A 21,733-nucleotide genomic window follows, 5' to 3' on the forward strand; every position below is an offset into this window, starting at 1 on the left:
TCTTTCTCACAAGATGACTCACAAATTATTTACGAATTTATGAGTATTTTATCTCTATTTTTTCTTGTTGTTTTTATAAGAGAATAACCCGTGTATATATATATAGAGAATTCAGCTCCTATGCTTTTAAAAGTACCAAGTTATTGGTGCTGGTAGATTTTTAACCAATGGATTAAGGGATGTACGGTTAGGATGATGTAGGACTCTTAGGGTTGAGTGGGTGGTTGGTTGAATAGTGTAATCTAACGGGTGGAAATAATCAAAGATGTAGATCTAATTAACGGGTAAAAACTTTACAAGCACCATTGCACCATAGTGAAATTTACAAGCACCGTGTGCTTGGTGCTTGTACAAGCACAGCCAAATTTACAAGCACCGAGTCTCTCTCTCTCTCTCTCTCTCTCTCTCTCTCTCTATATATATATATAAGGGATTCCAAAACTTTAATATATAAGTAAAAGATTATACTGAATCCGTTTATAATTGTTATTCTAATATGGTTAAAATATGTCTCTAATTTGCTTTCCAATTTAAAAGCAAGATTAATCCTAGTCCAATTAAAAAACATAATAACCATCGTATATAATAACCATCGTATCGAGCCGCATCATTGAAAACAACTTGGTACTTTTGTTCTGCAAATTGCAGTGGATTCTGCACTATATATACAATTCCCAGCATCCGTATGATTCTTTCATGCTGCTCCATTGCTTATACATAGTATTGAAGCTTTTCGGTTCTCTGGAGTTATTTTAATTTAAAAGAACTTGTCTTGCCTTGAACTCATACCAGGTAACTAAAGGCTTCTATTCGAAAACAAATCATGTTCCAGATCCCATGAACAATAAGCGAAAAGCTTCCGATTCCAAAAGTTCAACATACGTAACCTTGATACATGTCAATATACAAAGAGCAGGCTGTTCATCATTATCTATACTAAGTATCAGCTCTACTTTTAGAAACCGAAATAGATGAGCGAAATCCCTGCCGATGTTTATGATATAGTGCACCTCTTTTTCTCCCCTCATCTTCAGATTAAACGAGTAATAACCTGCCGACAAGAGTGAACGAGAAATTTTGGTTGAATTAGCTCTGTTAGTCCGATGCCTCCTGCCTGAGTAGGAGTTCCTTGAGTACCTTGTCGCCCCAATCATCGGCGTATGTATACAAGTGGCCACCTTCTGGATTTTCATGGTAACGTATCCATGGAAGCTTTTCTGCAACATGACGTTGCAGCTCTACTTGAACGATTCTATCTTCATAGCCTTGCCAGAGATGAACAGAGCCCTCATTGTTCGGGAATGGATTTTTAATTTCAGTAGGATCGAACTCCCAGTCGCCGAATAGAACTATTAGGTCCCGGTACAAAGATTCAAAGACCCCCTGCTGCCGTGCTTTGCTTTGAAACTGCAAATAGTTCAGTTTAAGACAGAATTATTGGCGTGCCATTGACTAGTTGTAGGTTTAGAAAGCTAACTCATGAAGGTAAATGATGGCAAATAGTTCATATATTTTGCGAGATAACTTTGGAGTGCCATTGACTAGTTATGGGCTTTTTAAGTTAGTTTATGAAGTTAACTTATAGTTATTAACAGTTCATTAATTGTTTGGACGCTAGAATAATAGAGTAATAAATTACTAGCGCTTTCGAACACGTAGAAAGTAAAATATGCACCTAACTAATAAAGCATGTGCTGGAAATTTAATATAATCTAGGTCCTTAGTTATATTATATTATAGACTAATTTTTGGATATGTTAATGTGCAGTCCTTAATTTGCCTGTGGTCTTAAATCTTTCAACTATTAGGGCGCGTTTGGTTCACACTATAAAATATTACTAGGAATAAAAAGATGTCCGAAAGTTTTATTCCTATTCATCCTATTACTAAGAATATGGCATTCCTGTGTTTGGTTCGCACGATCATATTATTTAGTCATGTTATTTAAGATTACAAAAAAATATACAATTAATTTATTTATTTCTTTAATTAATTTTAGATAATGCTACCATAAATTTCAACATTATTTTAGAAAAAAGGAAAAGAGAACATAGGTTAGAGAGAGAAAGCATAATTAAAAAAATAGAAAGAGAAATAGAGTCGAGGTTAGAGGGAGTGAGAGAATTGAGATTTTAGAAAAAAAAGGGGAAGAGAGAGCTTAGTTTAGAGAGAGAAAGCGAGTTCAAGTTTAGAGAGAAAAAGATAAGTTTAGAGAAAGATATGAGGTTAGAGTGTAAAGAAAAATAATATCAACTAGCGGCGGCGGGTAGGAAGAAAGAAAAAAATTAGACATATTATGATTACATCAATCCATTCATATGAGGATACCCACGTTCCCTTAAGGGAATGAGATTAGTATTTTGGGATGAGAAATACTAATCTCATTCCCAAGTAAATCTAATATTACCAACTAGATTACTTAGTGCGTTTAACCAAACACCGTCATATTTTTTTATTCCTATTGGATTACTAGAAATCTTAAAAAAATAGCGCGAACCAAACACACCCTTAAGTTTAATAAAATGTATTGTATTGCACTATACATTCTAAAACTCTATTAGCTGAATTATATTGTGCTAGACATGGTTTATCATGATCCAATGCTTTATCATGATCCGAACATCTCCCATGGGAGTCACCATACGGTTTCTAGCTTCGAAAGAAGTAATCCAAACATTTACATCTGTGAAACCCCAACGAAGTTTTTTTGAAGAATCCAAGTAGCGCCACACTAATCCATAGGATATATTATTTCTGGGAGGTTCCTGGGCAGGATGGTATCCATCAAACTTTTAAAGTTTCCGCAAAACCATTTATATGTAATTCTTCAATGTTTTCATCTCATTCATCTTTTTTTAATTGTTTATTTACAGCGCATGTTACGTAGCTTAAACTGAGACAAAACCGCAAGCATGCATAACAGGTAAAGACTTTTTTTAATAATATATATATATATAGAGAGAGAGAGAGGGTTGGGCTTTTGTGCTTTCGAAAGCACGAAAGCCTCCGTGCTTGCAAGTTCTTTTCAATTATAGAACATCGGATTCGACGATCGGCTCTGTCAGGCATGATGACGCTATTAGAACTATTTAGAAACCAAATTTCATAATTTTTTTATTACGTTTGCCTAGTGAACGAGTGGCCTCAAATGAACGGCTAAAAATAAAAATCTCATAAAAAATAATGATAAAAGAATCAAATTTCAAATCGAAAGTATTGTTCTTACTCCTGATGTTAAGTAGAATTTTCTATTAAAGTTTCATATAATTTGGATTCTTCTACACTGTTGAACTTACAAATTAACGTGCCACATCGGCCATTAAAATAGTCAATTTTGAGACTCTTTGATCACTTCGTAAACGATGTCGAAAAATTATAAAATTTGATTTCTAAAGTGAAAAACCGTTGAACCACATGGGTGGGATTTGAAGTCTTCCCTTTAAATAAAACTAGTTAAGGGATCTGCGCGATGATGCGGGTAGTTATTTTAAAATTTAATTTTAAAAATTAGTTATAAAAATTAATTTCAGAATTTAAATGGTGTAATAAGTACATTAAAAAGTTTTAGTAAGCATAGTAGTCTCCCATTAGTTAGTGAAATAATTTTAGTAGGTATCGTAGTCCCCCAGTAGTTAGTAAATGAGAAGAGAAATCATGCTGCGGTTAGTTATTTTAAAATTTAATTTTGAAAATTAGTTATAAAAATTAATTTCAGAATAATTATGAAATATTACGGACACGCCGTGCCGCGCCGCCCCCCAGACGCGCCTCGGCTTTTTTTTTAGCGCCGAGAACCACCACCACCGGACCACCCAACGTGCCCCAGGTGCTCCTGTTTCACCGGAGCACCTGGTATACTCTCCCTCCAGGTGCCACCTGGAAGGAGAGTAAGAGAGAGAGAGAGAGAGATATCTATATATATATATATTAAAATAAATATATTATATATATATTAAATAAATATTTATATATAAATACATAATATATATCATAAAATATATATACATTTATATTTTAAAATAAATATTTATATATAAATAAATAAATATATCATAAAATAAAAATATATCTATATAATAATATATTATTAAATAATATATTAAATGATAAATAAAAATATTTTACATTTGATATATTTATTTACAATTTATTAAATCTGATAACCATAATCTATATGAATAACGTAATGCTATGGATGATTTTTAATAAAGTGATTGATGACCCCCTGATGCTATGGATGATTTTTAATAAAGAATAATGTAATCCTTTCTATTGACGTAAATAAATTTTAATAAAGCATNAAAGATATGAGGTTAGAGTGTAAAGAAAAATAATATCAACTAGCGACGGGTAGGGAGAAAGAAAGAAATTAGACATATTATGATTACATCAATCCATTCATATGAGAATACCCACGCTCTCCCAAGGGAATGAGGTTAATTAGTACTTTGGGATGAATCTCAATCCCAAGTAAATCTAATATTACCAACTAGATTACTTAGTGCGTTTAATCAAACACCGTCATATTTTTTTATTCCTATTGAATTACTAGAAATCTTAAAAAGATAGCGCGAACCAAACACACCCTTAAGTTTAATAAAATGTATTGTATTGCACTATACATTCTAAAACTCTATTAGCTGAATTATATTGTGCTAGACATGGTTTATCATGATCCAATGCTTTATCATGAACCGAACATCTCCCATGGGAGTCACCATACGGTTTCTAGCTTCGAAAGAAGTAATCCAAACATTTACATCTGTGAAACCCCAACGAAGTTTTTTTGAAGAATCCAAGTAGCGCCACACTAATCCATAGGATATATTATTTCTGGGAGGTTCCTGGGCAGGATGGTATCCATCAAACTTTTAAAGTTTCGGCAAAACCATTTATATGTAATTCTTCAATGTTTTCATCTCATTCATCTTTTTTTAATTGTTTATTTACAGCGCATGTTACGTAGCTTAAACTGAGACAAAACCGCAAGCATGCATAACAGGTAAAGACTTTTTTTAATAATATATATATATATAGAGAGAGAGAGGGTTGGGCTTTTGTGCTTTCGAAAGCACGAAAGCCTCCGTGCTTGCAAGTTCTTTTCAATTATAGAACATCGGATTCGACGATCGGCTCTGTCAGGCATGATGACGCTATTAGAACTATTTAGAAACCAAATTTCATAATTTTTTTATTACGTTTGCCTAGTGAACGAGTGGCCTCAAATGAACGGCTAAAAATAAAAATCTCATAAAAAATAATGATAAAAGACTCAAATTTCAAATCGGAAGTATTGTTCTTACTCTTGATGTTAAGTAGAATTTTCTATTAAAATTTCATGTAATTTGGATACTTCTACACTGCTAAACTTAAAAATGTGCTACATCGGCCGTTAAAATAGTCATTTTTTGAGACCCTTTGATCGCCTGGTAAATGATATTGAAAAATTATTAAAATTTGATTCTTAAAGTAAAAAACCGTTGAACCACATGGTGGGATTTGAAGTCTTCCCTTTAAATAAAACTAGTTAAGGGATCTGCGAGCGGAATCGGGGTAGTTATTTAAAAATTAATTTAAAAATTAGTTATAAAAATAATTTCAGAATTAAATGGTGTAATAAGTACATTAAAAGTTTTAGTAAGCATAGGTAGTCTCCAATTAGTTAGTGAAATAATTTAGTAGTATCGTAGTCCCTGAGTATGTTAGTAAATGAAAGAGAAATCATGCTGCGGTTAGTTATTTTAAAATTTAATTTGAAAATTAGTTATAAAATTAATTTCAGAATAATATGAAATATTACGGATACGAAATAATTTAAATAAATGCAGTTATCTTTCCTATGTAATAAGAAATAATTTTTAGTAGGTATCGTAGTCCCCCAGTAGTTAGTTGAAATATTTTTAGTAGGTATCGTAATGCAATAAGTATATCTAATACAATAGTCTAATATTACATTTATTTAATTTATAGTTTACATTTATAAAAATAAATAGTAAATTATATATAAATTATTATATAATAATATATCTATATAAAAATAAAATACTATATAAATAAATAATATATATTTATAATAAATTTTATATTTACATATATATAAAATACTATTATATAATACATAATATATATATATTATAAATAAATATATATATATTATATAAATAAAATTATATATATATATATCTATAGAGGAGAGAGGAGAGAGAGAATGAGAGGAAGTCCACGTGGACCTCCCTCTCATATGTCACACGAGGCCACTTTTGTCTCCTCGTGGACCCGTGCAACCACCAGGCACCCACCACCAAGAGCCGCGATTTTTTTTTTCGGCTCCGCGCAGACGCCCCCGCGCGCCGTGAGCCCACCCCGGCGCCCGCCCCCGCACCAGCGCCAACGCCGGAGCCCGCCCCCGAGCTGTGCCCGCGCCGCGCCCGCGCCCTTGCCCGCGCCTCGGCCTTCTCGCGACACGTGTGCAGTTATTGAGGAATAATATATAGTTATAGATTATAGATTATAGATGATGATTTAAAATCCATCCGTCTCATGCATCATCTTAATTCTTATTTTCTTCTTTGCTAATTCATAGTCTCTCTTCCAATAACTAATCCTCATTAGCATTAATCATCAGCATTAATTATAATTTGGTGTAGCTCATGAAACAAAGAAACATATGAATTGAACCAAAAGGTCCAACATGAATCTAAAGAATTTGGAATTTGCAAAGAGTATCCTCTTCTCTTCTCTTTTTTTAGTTGTTATTATTTCACTAACAATTTTTCTGTTGGCATGCCAAATAAAAAGCTATTGCTAAAGAGCATAATCCTATATAATGTCTTGAAAGCCCATCCACACCAACACTGAATGCCTCCACAATCCATCAAACAGTTATGAGAAGGTTTACAATTGTTTAATACGACAAGCATAAATTTTGCATTTGTCTTTGCATAAATTTTTTCCTTTTTTCTTTAGATAAGATAATACAAAACTCAATCAAAAAGAAATAATATTTTTGTTGGAGGCACTTACCAGATTTTGGAGATCTCTTCATCAAAAGAAATTTAAGCATGCGTGTTAAATTTATTTGTATACTTACCTTTTTAGTTATAATTTAATTAATTTGAATTAGTAGGTATCTACTGTGTAGACCCTAAGATCAAGATCTATCATAGTTTTAGCTAAGCTCTTACTACATCTATACTATAAAGCTACTAATATAATACGACCATTTTATCACTAGACACTAAAATATGTCATGCGACTATGCTATGTTAACAAAAACTAGTTTATTTTTGACCGTTGTACATATTTTGTACAAATGCATGACATTAAAGACCGTCCAATTTTCAAATTTGATGAAAATTTACTTTTTTAAATTAAAATTATTTAAAATAATCCTACGCATCGCACAGGTTTTTTGTTAGTTGTAATGTACTAAACTTTTATAAATAGCAAAGTTGAAGTGAGCAATAGTAATGGATACAATTTTGATGAGCTTGGTGGTGTTTGAAAAATGTTTAAGTGTTTTTGGGTGAAAATGACACAAAAAAGGACTTCATGAAGCAAAATCTACAAAACTGTAGATTTGCTGTTGGCACCGGTACTAAGGATGGAATACCCGTACTTGGTTGTGAAATGGCTAGGAAGCTCTCGGGTTTTGCAGAACTCATTTGAATACCGATACTAAATCTTTGAGTACTAGTATTGAAACACGTGAGTATCGATACACAATAGAAAGCAGCAGATTCTAATATTCAGTTTTGTGAAACTGCCACGACGTAGCTGTATACTTGAGAAGTGTTTCAAATCTACTCTTCGCGTACCATACACAACTATAAAGACACTAACTGGTTGTAAATATCCCATTTGGAGGGTTCAATTACAAATGTGCCATTTCTATATACCGCTCCACCTCACGGCCAAAGTCTATCCCACTCTCATTTCTTTCACACACTCTCTCTCTCTACTTTCTCTCTCTAAAAGGGATAAAATCTTAGATTTTTCTGTTGTTGAATCCCTTGGATCCATCTTTCTGGGAGTTTGGGCCCCAAATTAAATTGCCATGGCACGAAGGCGTGCCAATTGTCGCCTGGCATGGTATGGCACAGGCAAGCATCCGTGCCAACATGTGGCATGCTTTGGTACGATTTTTTTAATTTGTTTTGTTCCTAATAAACTCTTGTAATGCTATTTTGAAAAGTTTAGAAAAATAATTATAAATATTGGCTATATATAACTTACGACACTCAACAATTAATATAATAGTAAATTTTTTATATATGCAAAATAAAATATAACTATAGCTCATAGTGAACAAAAATAAAAAATTGATTAACTTTCGAAATTTTTTGATATTATCTTTATTCAGAACTTTAAAAATTATAAAATACAAAATTAGAGAAAATTATTTTTTCGTAAAGTTTCAATGAAATTTGCAAGATTCAATAATATTGACTCGAATAGAGACCGCATGATAACTAGATTAACTAGACTAGCACAACAATTGCTCCAATAATTTTTTTAATTTTAAATATATTAAAAATATTTATTAAAATTTTGAATAAAAAATTATTTTTTATTAAAATTTTAAAGAAAAATTGTAAGATCTATCCATAAAAATTTAATAATAAATCATACGACGAATAATTAAGCAAATTCAAATATCAATTGCTTCAATTTATTTTTTTATTTTATTAGTATTTTCCATCTTCTAAATCTAAAAATAGAATTCTCAAAGTTAAAAAATATTTTGTTATAAATCTCATACCCAATGCTAAATTTATCCAAAATAATTAAAAATCAGACTATATAATAACTTAATCACGTAGAGCTATTTTTAAAATTTTGTAAACTATAAATAAAAATTTGCATAAGTAGAGCTATTTTAAAATTTTACAAACTATAAATAAAAATTTGCATAATTTTAAATTTTTTCTATATAGGAACTTTACAAGTTAGAAATATTCAAAATGTATGAACAAATTTTAAAATTATAAATTATTTATTTATCTAATAAGTATATCTCCGACTTGCTATTTCTTTGTCTTTTCTTTTAAGATTGAAGTGATCAAAGTAGAAATAACGTGGAATAGAAGGAATTGAAAAAAGATATTAGATAAAAAATTATAATAAGAAAAGGGAGGAAAATAAAAAGAAAAAAAAGAGAAAGAAATGGTGAGAAGAAAAGGAAAGACTAAAAAAGCGAATAGAGGGGAAGAAAAGATAGAAGAGAATGAGAGAGAGAGAGGGATACCTTCTGGGTATCGTAGCATGGGGTGTCCAAGAGAGACCCCCCCTGTATCGTGCCCCTTAATTGATGGCACGATATGTATAGCTCCATGCGAACCGGTATGGTGGATACTTTAAACCTTGATTTGGGAAAGATCAAGAGCACTAAGAAGCTTTAGGAAGGGAGAAGTAGACAACCACCTCAACACACATTTCTTTTATTCGGAGAAGAGGTGTGGAGTTTTCAGGATTTATTTTGATTGTTTTTCTAATGGGAGATTTATAGGTTCTAACTGTTAGAACTCTTTCTTTATGATGCCCTGGGGTTCTAAAGGATAAAAAAGTAATTCCAAGAGGGATCTAAGCATAGATAGGGAATATCAGCGAAATAGATTTTGTCTCCCCTTTGGCTAAAATATCTATTGTTTTTATACTAGTATCTTGAGTAAATAGTTGACTAACACATGTTTAGCAAGTTTGCGTGAGATGGGATTCTAGTGGTCGATCACGAGGACTCATGGTTATTTGACCTACAAAGTAGGATTTCTATTCCCTACGCCATCTTTGTAATAGTACACAACATATGTAAGTAGGATACTATTTGTGAACATTGGAGCTTAGGGAACATGGTAGTAAACATGAAACCTAGAAGAAAATCTAGGGTGTGAAACATAGTGGAACTAGACAACTATGTGAACTTGAACTAGAAAATAAGTAAATTTGGGAATGAACTTAGTGGGTAACCTTAGAGGTCATTGGAACAGGATGTAAACTAAAATACAAGTCGCGACCTTTCATAAGAGTCATTGTGGGAGAAGCCCAATTACCCTTCCTACGCCACCACCTTGAGAGAAGCCCAATTACCCTCAACTCCCTACACCGTACTTAGGGAAGTCTTATTACCCTCAACCCCAAGTGCCTACCGATCGGAAAGAAGCCTAATTACCCTCGACTCTCTGTGAAGTGTTTAATATGGAAATAAAACCAAATTAGTAAGTGGATTAGAGATTGGGTAAGGCCATTGGTATTATCATATCATTTTTGGTATATTGTTATTTCATTTTTTAAAGGCATAATAGTTGTATTTCCCTTGTATTTTTATTATAATACTAGTAGTTATTTTATTACTATTGTCCTACTAATATCTCCTTTCGACCGAGTGAGTGTAGAGTACCACTTTCAACAGTTGCACCCATTGAGAACTTATCTCAAGTTCTCATCTAATAGTTGTTGCTATTTTTTTCAGCCATCCATTGTCGGTGAGAAGCGTGAACCCACGCGGTATGGGCGTCATGAGTTAGATAGACCGTTGAGAGTCAGTCTCCGGTGGTTCACTTTAGGTTGAACCTCCTATGGTTCAGTTTGGGTCGACCGGTTTGTAGTTTGGTTTGGCTTGGCTGAGACCTCCTATGCTTCTATTTGAGTTGAACCATCTTTGGTCTAATTTGAATCCTTTCTTGTTCGGTTTAGGCAAACCAGCTTGTAGTTCGATTTGACTGGGTTCGGAACTCCTATGATTCAATTCAGGTTGAAGCCATTTCAGTTCAAGTTGAATCGTTTATTATTTGATTTAGGTCAAATCGGCTTGTAATTCAATTTGAGTTGAACTGAAATTGTAGTACACTAAACTTTAGCAAATTATGAGGTTCTAGTGTAAGAATAGTAATTGTAACTATTCTAAATCTTGTGACGAGTTGTCGAGAGTATATCGGCATGTCACTTGGGTGTTTTAGGTGGCCGGAGGAGTTTTTAACCCTAAAAACTTCGAAATTCTGGTTTTGGCATCGAGTACCGGTACCCCAAACCCAAGTACCGGTACCCAGTGCGCCAGAATGTGTTGGTAAGGGTCTCTTTGGTAATTTCACTCTAATGGTTATCCTTTAAACCCCCAGGTCGACCCCCCCAGCTGGTTATACTATGCTGGAGTTTGGAAACAGGGTAAGGGTTTTCCCTCTCTCTCTCTCTGTAGAATTCTATTCTAGTTGTGAGTGGAAATTTGATGGAAATTGAGGATTTGAGCTTCTTTCTCTCCTTCTTTTGTTGTGGGCTGGTTGGAAAGGCTTGAAGCAGCTGTAACAGTGTAGAAAAAAGAGTTTTGGAAGTGGTTTTTCAACCCTAACTCAGGGAATACTGAGTTGGAGCTTCGGAAGGTGAACTAGCTAACTATTCTGTCTAGTTTTGATGTATGGGTAATAGTATTAGGGAGGTTATTGGTGTTAGCTCACAGCAGGGTATGTGAAACCCCTTTGGCTGAGTTTTTGTAATCCTTGTAGGTTGGATTTGGTGTGCTCCAACCTGAGTTGAAGTGGAGATTTAGCCTTGGTTTTATGCTAGGTAAGATTCTACCTAAGTGGGGTGATTATGTGAGGTTCTTATGTGAAGACTTGGTTAAGCTCCTAACTAATTTAGTATAGTTGTTAGGGTGCTTGGAGGCTAGCAAACAACTTCGTTCACGGGATCGACAAGAGTCGACAGCGATTCGATGGGTTTGACCTCACCGAAATGGGTCAATTCCTCCTATGTTCTTGTTATTGTTATAATAATAGCAATCATGCATAATTATGCTAGTAGCATTATGAATAAGATGTTGGATAACTTAGATGCTTTGGTATCATAAGACAAGGTTAAATCTCTATATAATAGAGAGTTGTATGCATTGAACATATGAAACATACACTATATAATAGTTAGCATACTTGCGTAGACAAGTTAAACTTGGCATATATTTGATAGAACTAGTATGAATTTCATGTTACTAACTATGATCTAATTGATCACTAGCACTTCATATTGTACTTAGATTCCGACCTATAGGTCGGTAGGGGACATTCCATGTTTGAGACATGACGATTGAGAGCCTTGTACTGTGGATCATGCTTGCTTGCCATTGTGCTCATTCGCACATATTTGTGAGGGTCGCTCCCCACAAGCCGGCACTCCGGAGTTGGCCTATGCGACATCGTGCTCGCCTATGCGGAATTGGGTGCCGAAGTGGATTGCCGTGGGGAGTGTATACTACCACGGGGCCATTAGGCGCGGCACAAGCCGGACTACCTTGTGTTGGTCCTTATGAATTGAACAAAGAAATTAACTTGTATTGGTACAATGGTCACTACTAGATAGTGTGCATTATGAGATGACATAGCATGCTTACTTGTGTAGAGTAGTTAATTTACTTGTTACATAGTAGTTGTTGCATTGAAAGCATAGTAGTGCTACTACTTATTAGTTGTTTATTATCATTATCATTTCTATCATGTTGTAGTTGTACATGCTTTCTCTTTATACATTATAAACCTAGTGGCGTAATTCGCTGAGGTCGGCGGCTTACCCACTGGGAACTATTGACTAATAGTTTTCACGCCCTATTTATTGTTGTTTTATTTACAAAGCCATCCACTGCGGGAGAGGCTAGGGATTGCGGCAAGGGAGTCGCGTCTAGCTAGGCATACCTTGGAGTCCCACTAGGTGATCACTTTGCTGTTTTGGTTGTGCTGACACATGTATATATATAGTTGGTTCTTGTGATTGTGTGATGTATATGTTACGTTTGGAGAGTTGTATTTGCAGTTTATATTGGCTTTAGTAGATATTGTATAGGTTACACTCTAGCTTTTAGTACTTTTAGTAACGTTTGTACATTCTATGCTCTGATACCATGTTAGACTTGTCTATTGGTTGTTACTTTTCTAGCATGGTTTTGGTAGACGCCTTGTATACTTTAGGTATATAGCGAGTCTGTACATGTACCGAATAGGCTTCCGCTGGAACCCGGGCGTGACAGAAATATTGTTTGGTTTAGGTTTTGCTTGGCTCGAACTCTTTACATTTCGATTCAAAACCTTTCTGAGTTTGATTTGGGTTGATCTCTATGCTCTGGCTTAGTTTAGAATTCATTTTGAACTTGGTTCGGGTTGAGCCCTTATGATTCAACTTAGCTTGGGCCTCTTTGAGTTCCATGCGAGTCGAACTCATTATGGCTCGGCTTAGCTTGAATTTTTTTTATTTTGATTTGAGTTCAGCCCTTTATAATTCGGATGAACTTAGAAACCCCTTGAAATCAGTTCAGGTCAAGCCCTTATGGATTGGCTCATGACACCTTCAGGTTCGGTTTGATTTGGATCGAACACTTAGGGTTTAGCCCACGTCTGCTTGAATTTCATTTGGATCAAATCCTTATGGTTTGGTTAACCTACTGTAGTTCGGTTTGGGTCGAAGTAGTTCATGATTTGGTTTGGTTCAAACCTTTTTTTATCTCAGTTCGATTTGGGTTGAGCCGGCTTATAATTCAAATTTGGTTCATTGTGATGGGTTTGATTAACCTTCTTAGATTTGGTTCACTAACTTGGGGTATATATTTTCGATTCATCATCAACGTAACCCGCTGTTGACTTGGGTTTGGTTCAATTCAAGTTTGTGTCCAGCCCTTTGTCTTAGGCTCTTCTCCAATTTATTTATATTCTCCATTTCCCTTTGTCTTAGGCTCTTCTCCAATTTATTTATATTCTCTATTTCTTTTTATTAGGTTCAAATTGAGTTCATGCTTGTGTCCAGCCCTTTGTCTTAGGCTCTTCTCCAATTTATTTATATTCTCCAATTCCCTTTGTCTTAGGCTCTTCTCCAATTTATTTATATTCTCTATTTCTTTTTATTAGGTTCAAATTGAGTTCATGCTTATTTTGGGCTCTATTCAAACTTGAGTATTTATGCAGTTGATATGCTTTAATTTGGGATAGAACCCGTATCAAGTCCATGAGTGCCGAAACGGCATACGCGAGCTGGAATGTGCCTAAGGCAATCCGATTGTGCCAAGCCGTTCCTATCATGAAGATGGCAATTTGATTGGTCGAACCTCACCTATCACGAAGATGGCGATTGAGTCAAGCCATGCTTATCACGAAGATGGCGATTTCAATTGGTTGAACCACCACACCTATCACGAAGATGACAAATGGATCAAGTCGTGCCTATCACGATGATGGCAATTTGATTTGGCTGAACCACGCCTATCACGAAGATGGCAAATGAGTTGAGTCGTGTCTGTCATGAAGATGGCAGTTTAATCAACTTGAGACGTGCCTATCAAGTAAGATAGGGACCCAACTAAGCCAGATCAAACCTATCACAAAGATCGCAATCCAAAGCAATATCAAATTTTTTATTTTTTTATTTTTTTATTTCATTTACTTTTTTTTTTTTGTATTCAAATAGACGGGTATAACAATGTCGAGCCTATCACGAAAATGATCGCTTGATCAACCCAATAAAGAGGGTTCAGTACGAATTGCTAGGTTTGACTATGTTGAGCCTATCACAAAGATGATTGCTAGGTCAAATCAATGAAGAGATTGCCGTTGCGCCATGTTCATTGACCGTTTCAAGCCAATCACAAAGATGGCTACTTGGTATAGGGATCAATGATGCACTCGCATGGCGATAATAGCTATCCAATGCCAAGTTTGACCGCGTCGAGCCTATCGCGATAATGGCTGCTCGATCAACCCGACAAGAGGATCGCGATTACGCCGATTACGCACATGCGTCACCCCTTTATTATCATGGAGGCTGGAGTGGTTTAGAAGTCCTCGCCATCAAAGAAGAAACGACCATAAGGTCTTCTCTCGCACTGCCGTTGTTGCTGGAGAAGGAGCAGATTGCATGTATTCGTCGTCATCGCCATCGCCCTCCTTATTCTCTCTCTCTCTTAATCTTTGCTTTCTTTTTTTTTTTCTTTGGTGTTTGGTCTGAGGGAGGGGGGACCCATGCCCTATCCTTCTCTCTGTCCGATTCAGAGAGAGAGGGGTTCCCTCTAATGCCTCCCTGTCTTGCTCTCCCCTTTTTATTTTTTTAAGAACCCTAGCTTTCAATTTATAGTGGTCCTACGACTCCTTCAGTTTTGAAAACTTTTCAGAATTATTTGAACAAAAGGCAACCTATATTTTTAACTTTTTTTTCCCCTCATAGGTAGCTGCCTCCTAAAGAAAGCCCTAATCAGGATTTATTATTTCTTTTTCCCCTCACTTCAATATTTTTTTTTATTTTATACTTATTTTTTATCCAAACAGTTGGTTTTGTTTGGTGTTGTACAATTTTATCATTTTGTAAGTTTTCTGTGTCCCTTATATGAGTTATTCCCACTGCTTTCTTGGATTTAATTGCCAATGTCATTTTATTATCTCTCCTGATTACTGATGAATATAAGAGGAAATAATGAAATTTTTTTTATCATATTCTCCCTATTCTAGTTTCAACATTGGATGCATTTTCACACAAGGCAATGATGTTACACAATGAATATTTCTTTTCCTCGATACTACTAAGAATTACTACTGTGAACAGTAATGTTTCATCATTTTTTATATTTACTCCTATTTTCAATATATAAATAGGCGGAATTGTTCAAAGATTTCTGAAAGAAATACAGCAGGTTTTAATTTTTCTTTCCTGAACCAAAAGTTAGACATACGTCTAATTGCTAATTCCTGAATCCTAGCTTGGGGTTTCGTTGATGATTAGAGGGTAATCAATCACTAACTAACTCGGGGTACTAATCAATCACTACATTAAATCATGCACCGGAATGATCCGATCCATGTAGAAAACCTCGAAACACTTTGCTGAACTTACTGATTAGTGTGATTTTCCTACCTGTTTAGATTAAACAGAAGCTGATAACAAAGGGAAAGCAAAGAGCCTAGAGAAGCTGGCTAATGTGAGATGTTTTTTGTGACGGAAAAACGTACCCCAATCGATTCGTGGTATGCTTGCCTCTTCTTTATGACCTCCATATCCTGCTTGGTAAATATTTTAGGGCTTCCCGCAACAATGGCTGACGTCTTAAACCATTTCTGATTCATCCAACCATACAACAAGAATGGAGCATTGTGCGCAATCCAGAACGTTATCTGATCCTCCACAAACAGTTTCCCAAATACATGTTTTGAAAGATTTGCCGGAAGGGAACGCCACCAGTAGTTGACTGCTGGTACAACAAGCGCCGCTCCTGCTAGCCTGCAACCAGTAAGAACAATTATAAACTGATCCATGAACTTGCATGTAAGCTTGTGTTCAATTTATTTGTCAAATCGATCAATTGCGAAATGCAGTAGAGAGCAAAATAAACCAACAATTCAACCTTATAATTCGGACGTGTAAATGACAATATTAAAAGACACCGTAAATCGCGATTTTTCTCCACCGGTTTCTCTGTTTATCATTTTTATCTATGTTCATATATAACGTATTGAGCATATCTGGAGATTACGTTGGTTGCATTCGTTGCTTGCCTGTGTGGAATGTAATTAAGGCAACTCCATGTAGGGTAACCCCCCATGGAAACTCCGATCAGGTAAAACTTTTCCCCAAGCCCCAACTGGTCCGCGAGTTCTTGAATATCAAAGGCTTCACTCTTCACCGTGCGCTTCGGATTCGGATCACTCTCCCCATACCCTGCTCTATCGAAGGATACGAAGTACACCCCCAATTCGTCCACCAATTCCTGTACAAGAAGAAATAAATTCCATACCAAACTCATAATTAGCTCTCGCATATCAAAATTCCTGCTAGTTTTTTTTTTTTTTTTTTTTTTTTTTCTTCTTCTGTTTTTGTTGTTTTTATCTTACTTGAGAAGCAGGAAAGCTGTTTTCTTTGGAGCTATCAAAAGCATGGACGAGGATGATCTTGTAATTAGCCTTCTCTTTAGGAACCCCATCTTCTTTGTAAGCCAAATACCTTCCATCTCTAAGCTGGATTCTTGGGGAGGTGACAGGAGGACCACCTGGAGTGCCGCAGATCTTTGGAGGGGGAGGTCGAAAAATGGCCAGATAAGCCCATCTTACTAGAACTATCACCAATACTACTGCTGCTCCCGTAATCATTTTTCTGCTAAAATTCAATCGGATACCAATTTTTATTTCATATAATAGAGAAAATTTGTAACGGATAAAACATGCTAGGAGTGTTTTTCTCTCTCTTTTTTTTTTTTTTTTCGTTGATCTGAAAATACCTGATGGGGAAATAGGAGAACTAGCTGAAGAGGCTCTGTAGAGCTGTGGGTTTTGCTCCGCTTTTTTTATCCTCTGGTTGGCTTTACAGTTACTCACCAGGAAGATATAGTCTGAGGAAATGTGTGGCTCGGAAAATTTTGGTTTCACGTGCCAACCCCGGTCCCTTTAAAAAGGAAATCTGTTTGGGGCCGGTTTAGATTATAATTAGTTAATTCGGATTCGGCAAAAATTCGATACGGATATAATTCGGATAAAATTCGTCTCTTAATTTTTAAATTTGTTGAAAAATACGGTTAAAAAACAAAATCGACAATTATTCGGATACGTGATTTATACGGATATTATACGTTCACCAATTAAAAATTCGAAATCAAAAATTCGGCTATATAATAAATATATAATAATTAATATACTATATTTATTATTATTATAATTTTTATATATAGATTAAATATATTTAAAATTATAATAAACATATATTAATAATATATAAGAGTTATATTATATATTTAGAAATATTAATAAATAATTACAAATTTATAAATAAAATATTATATAATGATATTTCTATATAAAAATAAAATACTATATATAATAAATAAATATTTATTTATAAATATATAAATAAAATAGCATACTTCAACTGCCCTCTTGACTTCTTTAAATAAAGTATGTGTGTAGACATCTCGAGCTTGTTTTTCAATTGGATCATATGACCATAAAGATGCTTCCCCACTAGCTGTCTTAAAATCTTGTTCATCCTCTTTCTCATATCGACTTGCAACAATTATTTCAAATTGTTGCACAAATTTATAGATGGAAGTATGTGAGTCCAATAGTATCTTCGATAGAGCATTCATGCCTTCACTTCGTTGTGACGTGGACATTCCTGCAAAGAAGGTATCGAAAAAACACTGGCGCCCATTGATGTCTTCCTCTCCATAGCAAACTTAGGTGATTATTATCATGCAAGGTATATCTCTAAATCAATGAGACCCACTCAGTTTCAAATTCCTTTATCGTTAAGCTATAATTTATACATAACTTTAATTCCTCTTCAAAGCCCTCCTTTGTGCTATAGAGTAAAGCTAGATGCTCTCTCGCTTTCCTCATGATGTGCCATAAACAACATCTATGAACAGTGTTTGGAAAGACCTCTTCGATTGCTTTCTTCATAGCTGGGTCTTGATCGGCAATAATAGCTTTTGGATTATATCCCTCCATCGCGTGCAACCATGTTCTAAATAACCAAACAAATGTACTAGCTGTTTCATCTCTAATAAGGGCGCAACCAAAAAATATAGATTGCTTGTGGTGATTCACACCAATGAAGGGAGAAAACGGTATGTTGTATTTGTTTGTCATGTATGTCATATCAAATGTTACAACATTACTGAAATTTTGATAAGCAATGCGTGACCTCCCATCAACCCAAAATAAATTTCGTGTCATGTGTTCCTCATCAACATTGACAGCATAGAAAAAGGATGGATCGTTCAATTGGATCTCACGAAAGTAATTTAAAGCACTCGACACATCAATCCATTGAAACTCCTATTTTTCAATGCCAGCTTATTGCTTACATCTTTGTGTGTGAAAGGAACATAGTTTCTCCCTCCTTCTTTGGCTGCCAAAAGGACATTATTTGTGACGTGGAGATATTTTGCTCACTTAACATATAAATCAATTATTTCTGCTCAGTTGTGATGGTCCTGTGTGATCGAAAGAAATGAGCCTTCGATGGAATAGTAATCAACTCATGATTGTGATCCTTTTCAAATGTTACTATGATCCACTTTTGTGGTTCCACCATTCTCACCCTCATGTGCACCTTACAACTAGTACGTCGATTTGGATAGTCTTTCTGTGGTCTGCCTTGGACATGAGAGCCAGTAGTCTTCTCGTTTTCGTGGGAAGGTTGAGTTGAGTGACCTTGTTTTGAACAACAGTATTGATGTGCTGTCACCATATTATCATGTTTTTTTGCCTTGTAATGGGTAGTTTTTCAAATACTAAAGCCTGTTTTAAATGCATATATGTTATAAAAATCTCTAGCTTCTTCAAAACTATATCCATCCCAACATGAGGCTCATTATCTAATGATTCTCTTGGCATTCGGTTAAATCGAATCGGGTACGCCCATAAGCGGGTTCGATCCGACGGATATTATGTTATCTAATTGGATTGGAATTAATCTCGCTTTCAAATTGGAAAGCTAGTTAGAGATAAATCCTAGTCATATTAGGATAACAATTAATAACCGATTTGGCCTTATCTCTAACGCTATTAGGATTTTGGAATCCCTTATAAATATGCGGGCGATCCCACATAACAAAAAGACACAAGAACGTAAAAAAGAAAAGAGAATAAGAAAACGAAAGAGAGAAACCACATCCTCCATCAACCTATTATTCGAAGAGAGACTTGAACGGTGGATTTGTGATCGTGTTCGTTTGTAGTTCGATCCATCGCGAGTTTGGAACGTGAGAAGATTTAATCAAGGACGATCAAAGGACACGTGAATCAACCTCGACGATCCGGGCTCATCGAGTTGTAACGCGAATCGCTTCCGAAAAAAATACGAACGAATACTTCTGCTGCATTCTACATAGAGCCTTTTTTGGTTGATTTCGTGGTCTTGATACATCCTTTAACGAGATTACATGCGATATATCAAATCTATTATAGTTTGGATATTTTTCTTGCATGTATGTGAGCGTTAATGGCGGTTTTTTCAAAAGTGAATATCTTTGCTTGATTTCTTCACATCTTAAAGCACTTACGTTGTAGATTAGATCTACAAAGTTTGATTTAATTTGGTTTTGTATTTTTTGAGAAAAACGAAAACCTAAATCGGAACTTTGGGGATGGCTTATTTGATGTGTGATGCATATCCCATTGTGAAACTTGCATGATTTGGAAGAGCTCCTCACAAGCTTTCTTTTGATATATTTCTTGCAAGAATCGGTGTTCTAAATATCAAGTTATGATTTTTTTGAAGATTCGCTATCTTTAAATAATAATAATAATAAAAGAGGATACTGTTTGATCTATACCATGCGGCATAGAGCCGCGNCCAAGTGCAGGCCGCGCGGGTCGCGGGCCGCACGCCGAGCACAGGCCGCGCGGGCCGCAGGCCGCACCCCGAGCGCAGACCGCGCAGGCCGCAAGCCGCGTGGGCTGCGGGCCGCGCGCTGGCCATGCGGGCAGTGTGCGAGCCGTGGGCCGAGCGCAGGCCGCGCGGGCCGCGGGCCCCGCGCAGGCCGCGGGCCGCGCGCAGGCTGTGCAGCCTGCACGCACGGCCCTTGCGGGTCGCGCCCACAACGCGCAGGCTAACAGGCCTTGCGCGGGCCAGCGCTTGCCGGCCGCGCAGGCCGAACCACTAATGGCCCCGCTGTCGGTCAGACCTGCAATTTTTTTTGTTTTTGCAATTTTTTTTAATTAATAAAATCTTTTTTAAGTGTATTCAATGATTAATATGCCCTTATAATGCATCCATTTATTATGATGGATATTATAATGTCTTTTATGATGTATAGATGAAATGTTTTGGTATAATATTTTTTTTTAATGCATGCCTTATCTAGTGGGAGTCTTTTAATTTATGGTAGAGTAAATTATATGTCTTTACTCCCAAATATTTTGTGCACCTTATTAAATAATTTAAAAATTTTGACATGTGGTGTGTGATGTGTTATGAGCATAGCGAAATTTTTCTTTACGCATGTATGATCTAATTTTTAATTTATTTAATTAGAGATGCGGCAAAATTGAATACATCTATCGTTTACTAATTTTAAAATATTCCTTTCTGCGTATTACATGAAAAAAGTGAGATTTAATGGCCTCCAAGCAAATTGTTGCTAATTTAAATAAAGGTGAGAAATTGGATGGTGACAATTATGATATTTGGCACCGTAAAATTCAATATATTCTCGCTGAGCAAGAGGTTCTGGAAAACTTGAGTAATAAAATGGACCTACCCACAGAGGGCACCAGTGCCTAGGCTCTCCGAGATATGGAAGCCTATAATAATTGGCTCAAAAAGGATCGCATTGCTCGCATCACATTGCTGAGCTGTATGTAGAATGATCTCTTGTGCGAGTGTGAGCAGTATCCAACTGCGTATGACGTGTGGGAGGCTTTTAAAGCAAAATTTGGTGCAACTTCGGCTACAAGGTTGCGCAGTCTGACTATGCGGTTTGACAGTTATAAGAAACGTGCCGATCAGACTATGAAACAGCACGTTAGAACAATGTCAAACATGATTCGCGAGTTAAAGTCGGCTGGCGGCACCTTGACTGATGAGCAGCAGATCCAAGCTACGATTCGCTCTCTTCCCAATTCGTGGGAACATATGCGAGTAAATTTGACCCATAACGATAATATCAAAACTTTTGAGGATGTTGCGCGGCATTTGGAGTTGGAGGAGGAGCGCCTTGAGGCTGTTAAAACTCCAACTGCCAATGCTGCTGAGTCAAACTTTCGCAGGACATCTGGGTTCA

General features: G+C 35.8%; 1 protein-coding gene across 3 annotated transcripts; it reads right to left on the reverse strand.

The window, feature by feature from the left end:
• Nucleotides 751-17,370, reverse strand: LOC109713276. 3 transcript variants are annotated; one of them, XM_020237280.1, is made up of 5 exons: nt 17,228-17,370; nt 16,845-17,103; nt 16,509-16,720; nt 15,966-16,233; nt 751-1,407 (listed from the first exon to the last, which is right to left on the reverse strand). In XM_020237280.1, the coding sequence occupies exons 2-5, from the start codon at nt 17,097-17,099 to the stop codon at nt 1,096-1,098; spliced, it is 1,047 nt and encodes a 348-aa protein (XP_020092869.1). In that variant the 5' UTR covers nt 17,100-17,103; nt 17,228-17,370; the 3' UTR covers nt 751-1,095. The 3 variants fall into 3 exon arrangements, with proteins under 3 accessions (XP_020092869.1, XP_020092877.1, XP_020092873.1); XM_020237288.1 differs by having other exon boundaries at nt 16,845-17,106; nt 17,228-17,359; XM_020237284.1 differs by lacking the exon at nt 17,228-17,370 and having other exon boundaries at nt 16,845-17,221.

This window comes from Ananas comosus, linkage group 1 (genome assembly GCF_001540865.1).
Source record: "Ananas comosus cultivar F153 linkage group 1, ASM154086v1, whole genome shotgun sequence".
Classification (NCBI taxonomy): Eukaryota; Viridiplantae; Streptophyta; class Magnoliopsida; order Poales; family Bromeliaceae; genus Ananas; species Ananas comosus.

What these genes read in the sequence shown, in the direction of transcription:
- LOC109713276 (XM_020237280.1), bottom strand. Translation starts at nt 17,099, where the DNA reads ATGATTACGGGAGCAGCAGTAGTATTGGTGATAGTTCTAGTAAGATGG. An exon ending in CTTAATTACATTCCACACAG is followed by an intron (nt 16,234 to 16,508) that starts GCAAGCAACGAA and finishes TACTGGTTGCAG; the next exon opens with GCTAGCAGGAGCGGCGCTTG. An exon ending in CATACCACGAATCGATTGGG is followed by an intron (nt 1,408 to 15,965) that starts GTACGTTTTTCC and finishes AACTATTTGCAG; the next exon opens with TTTCAAAGCAAAGCACGGCA.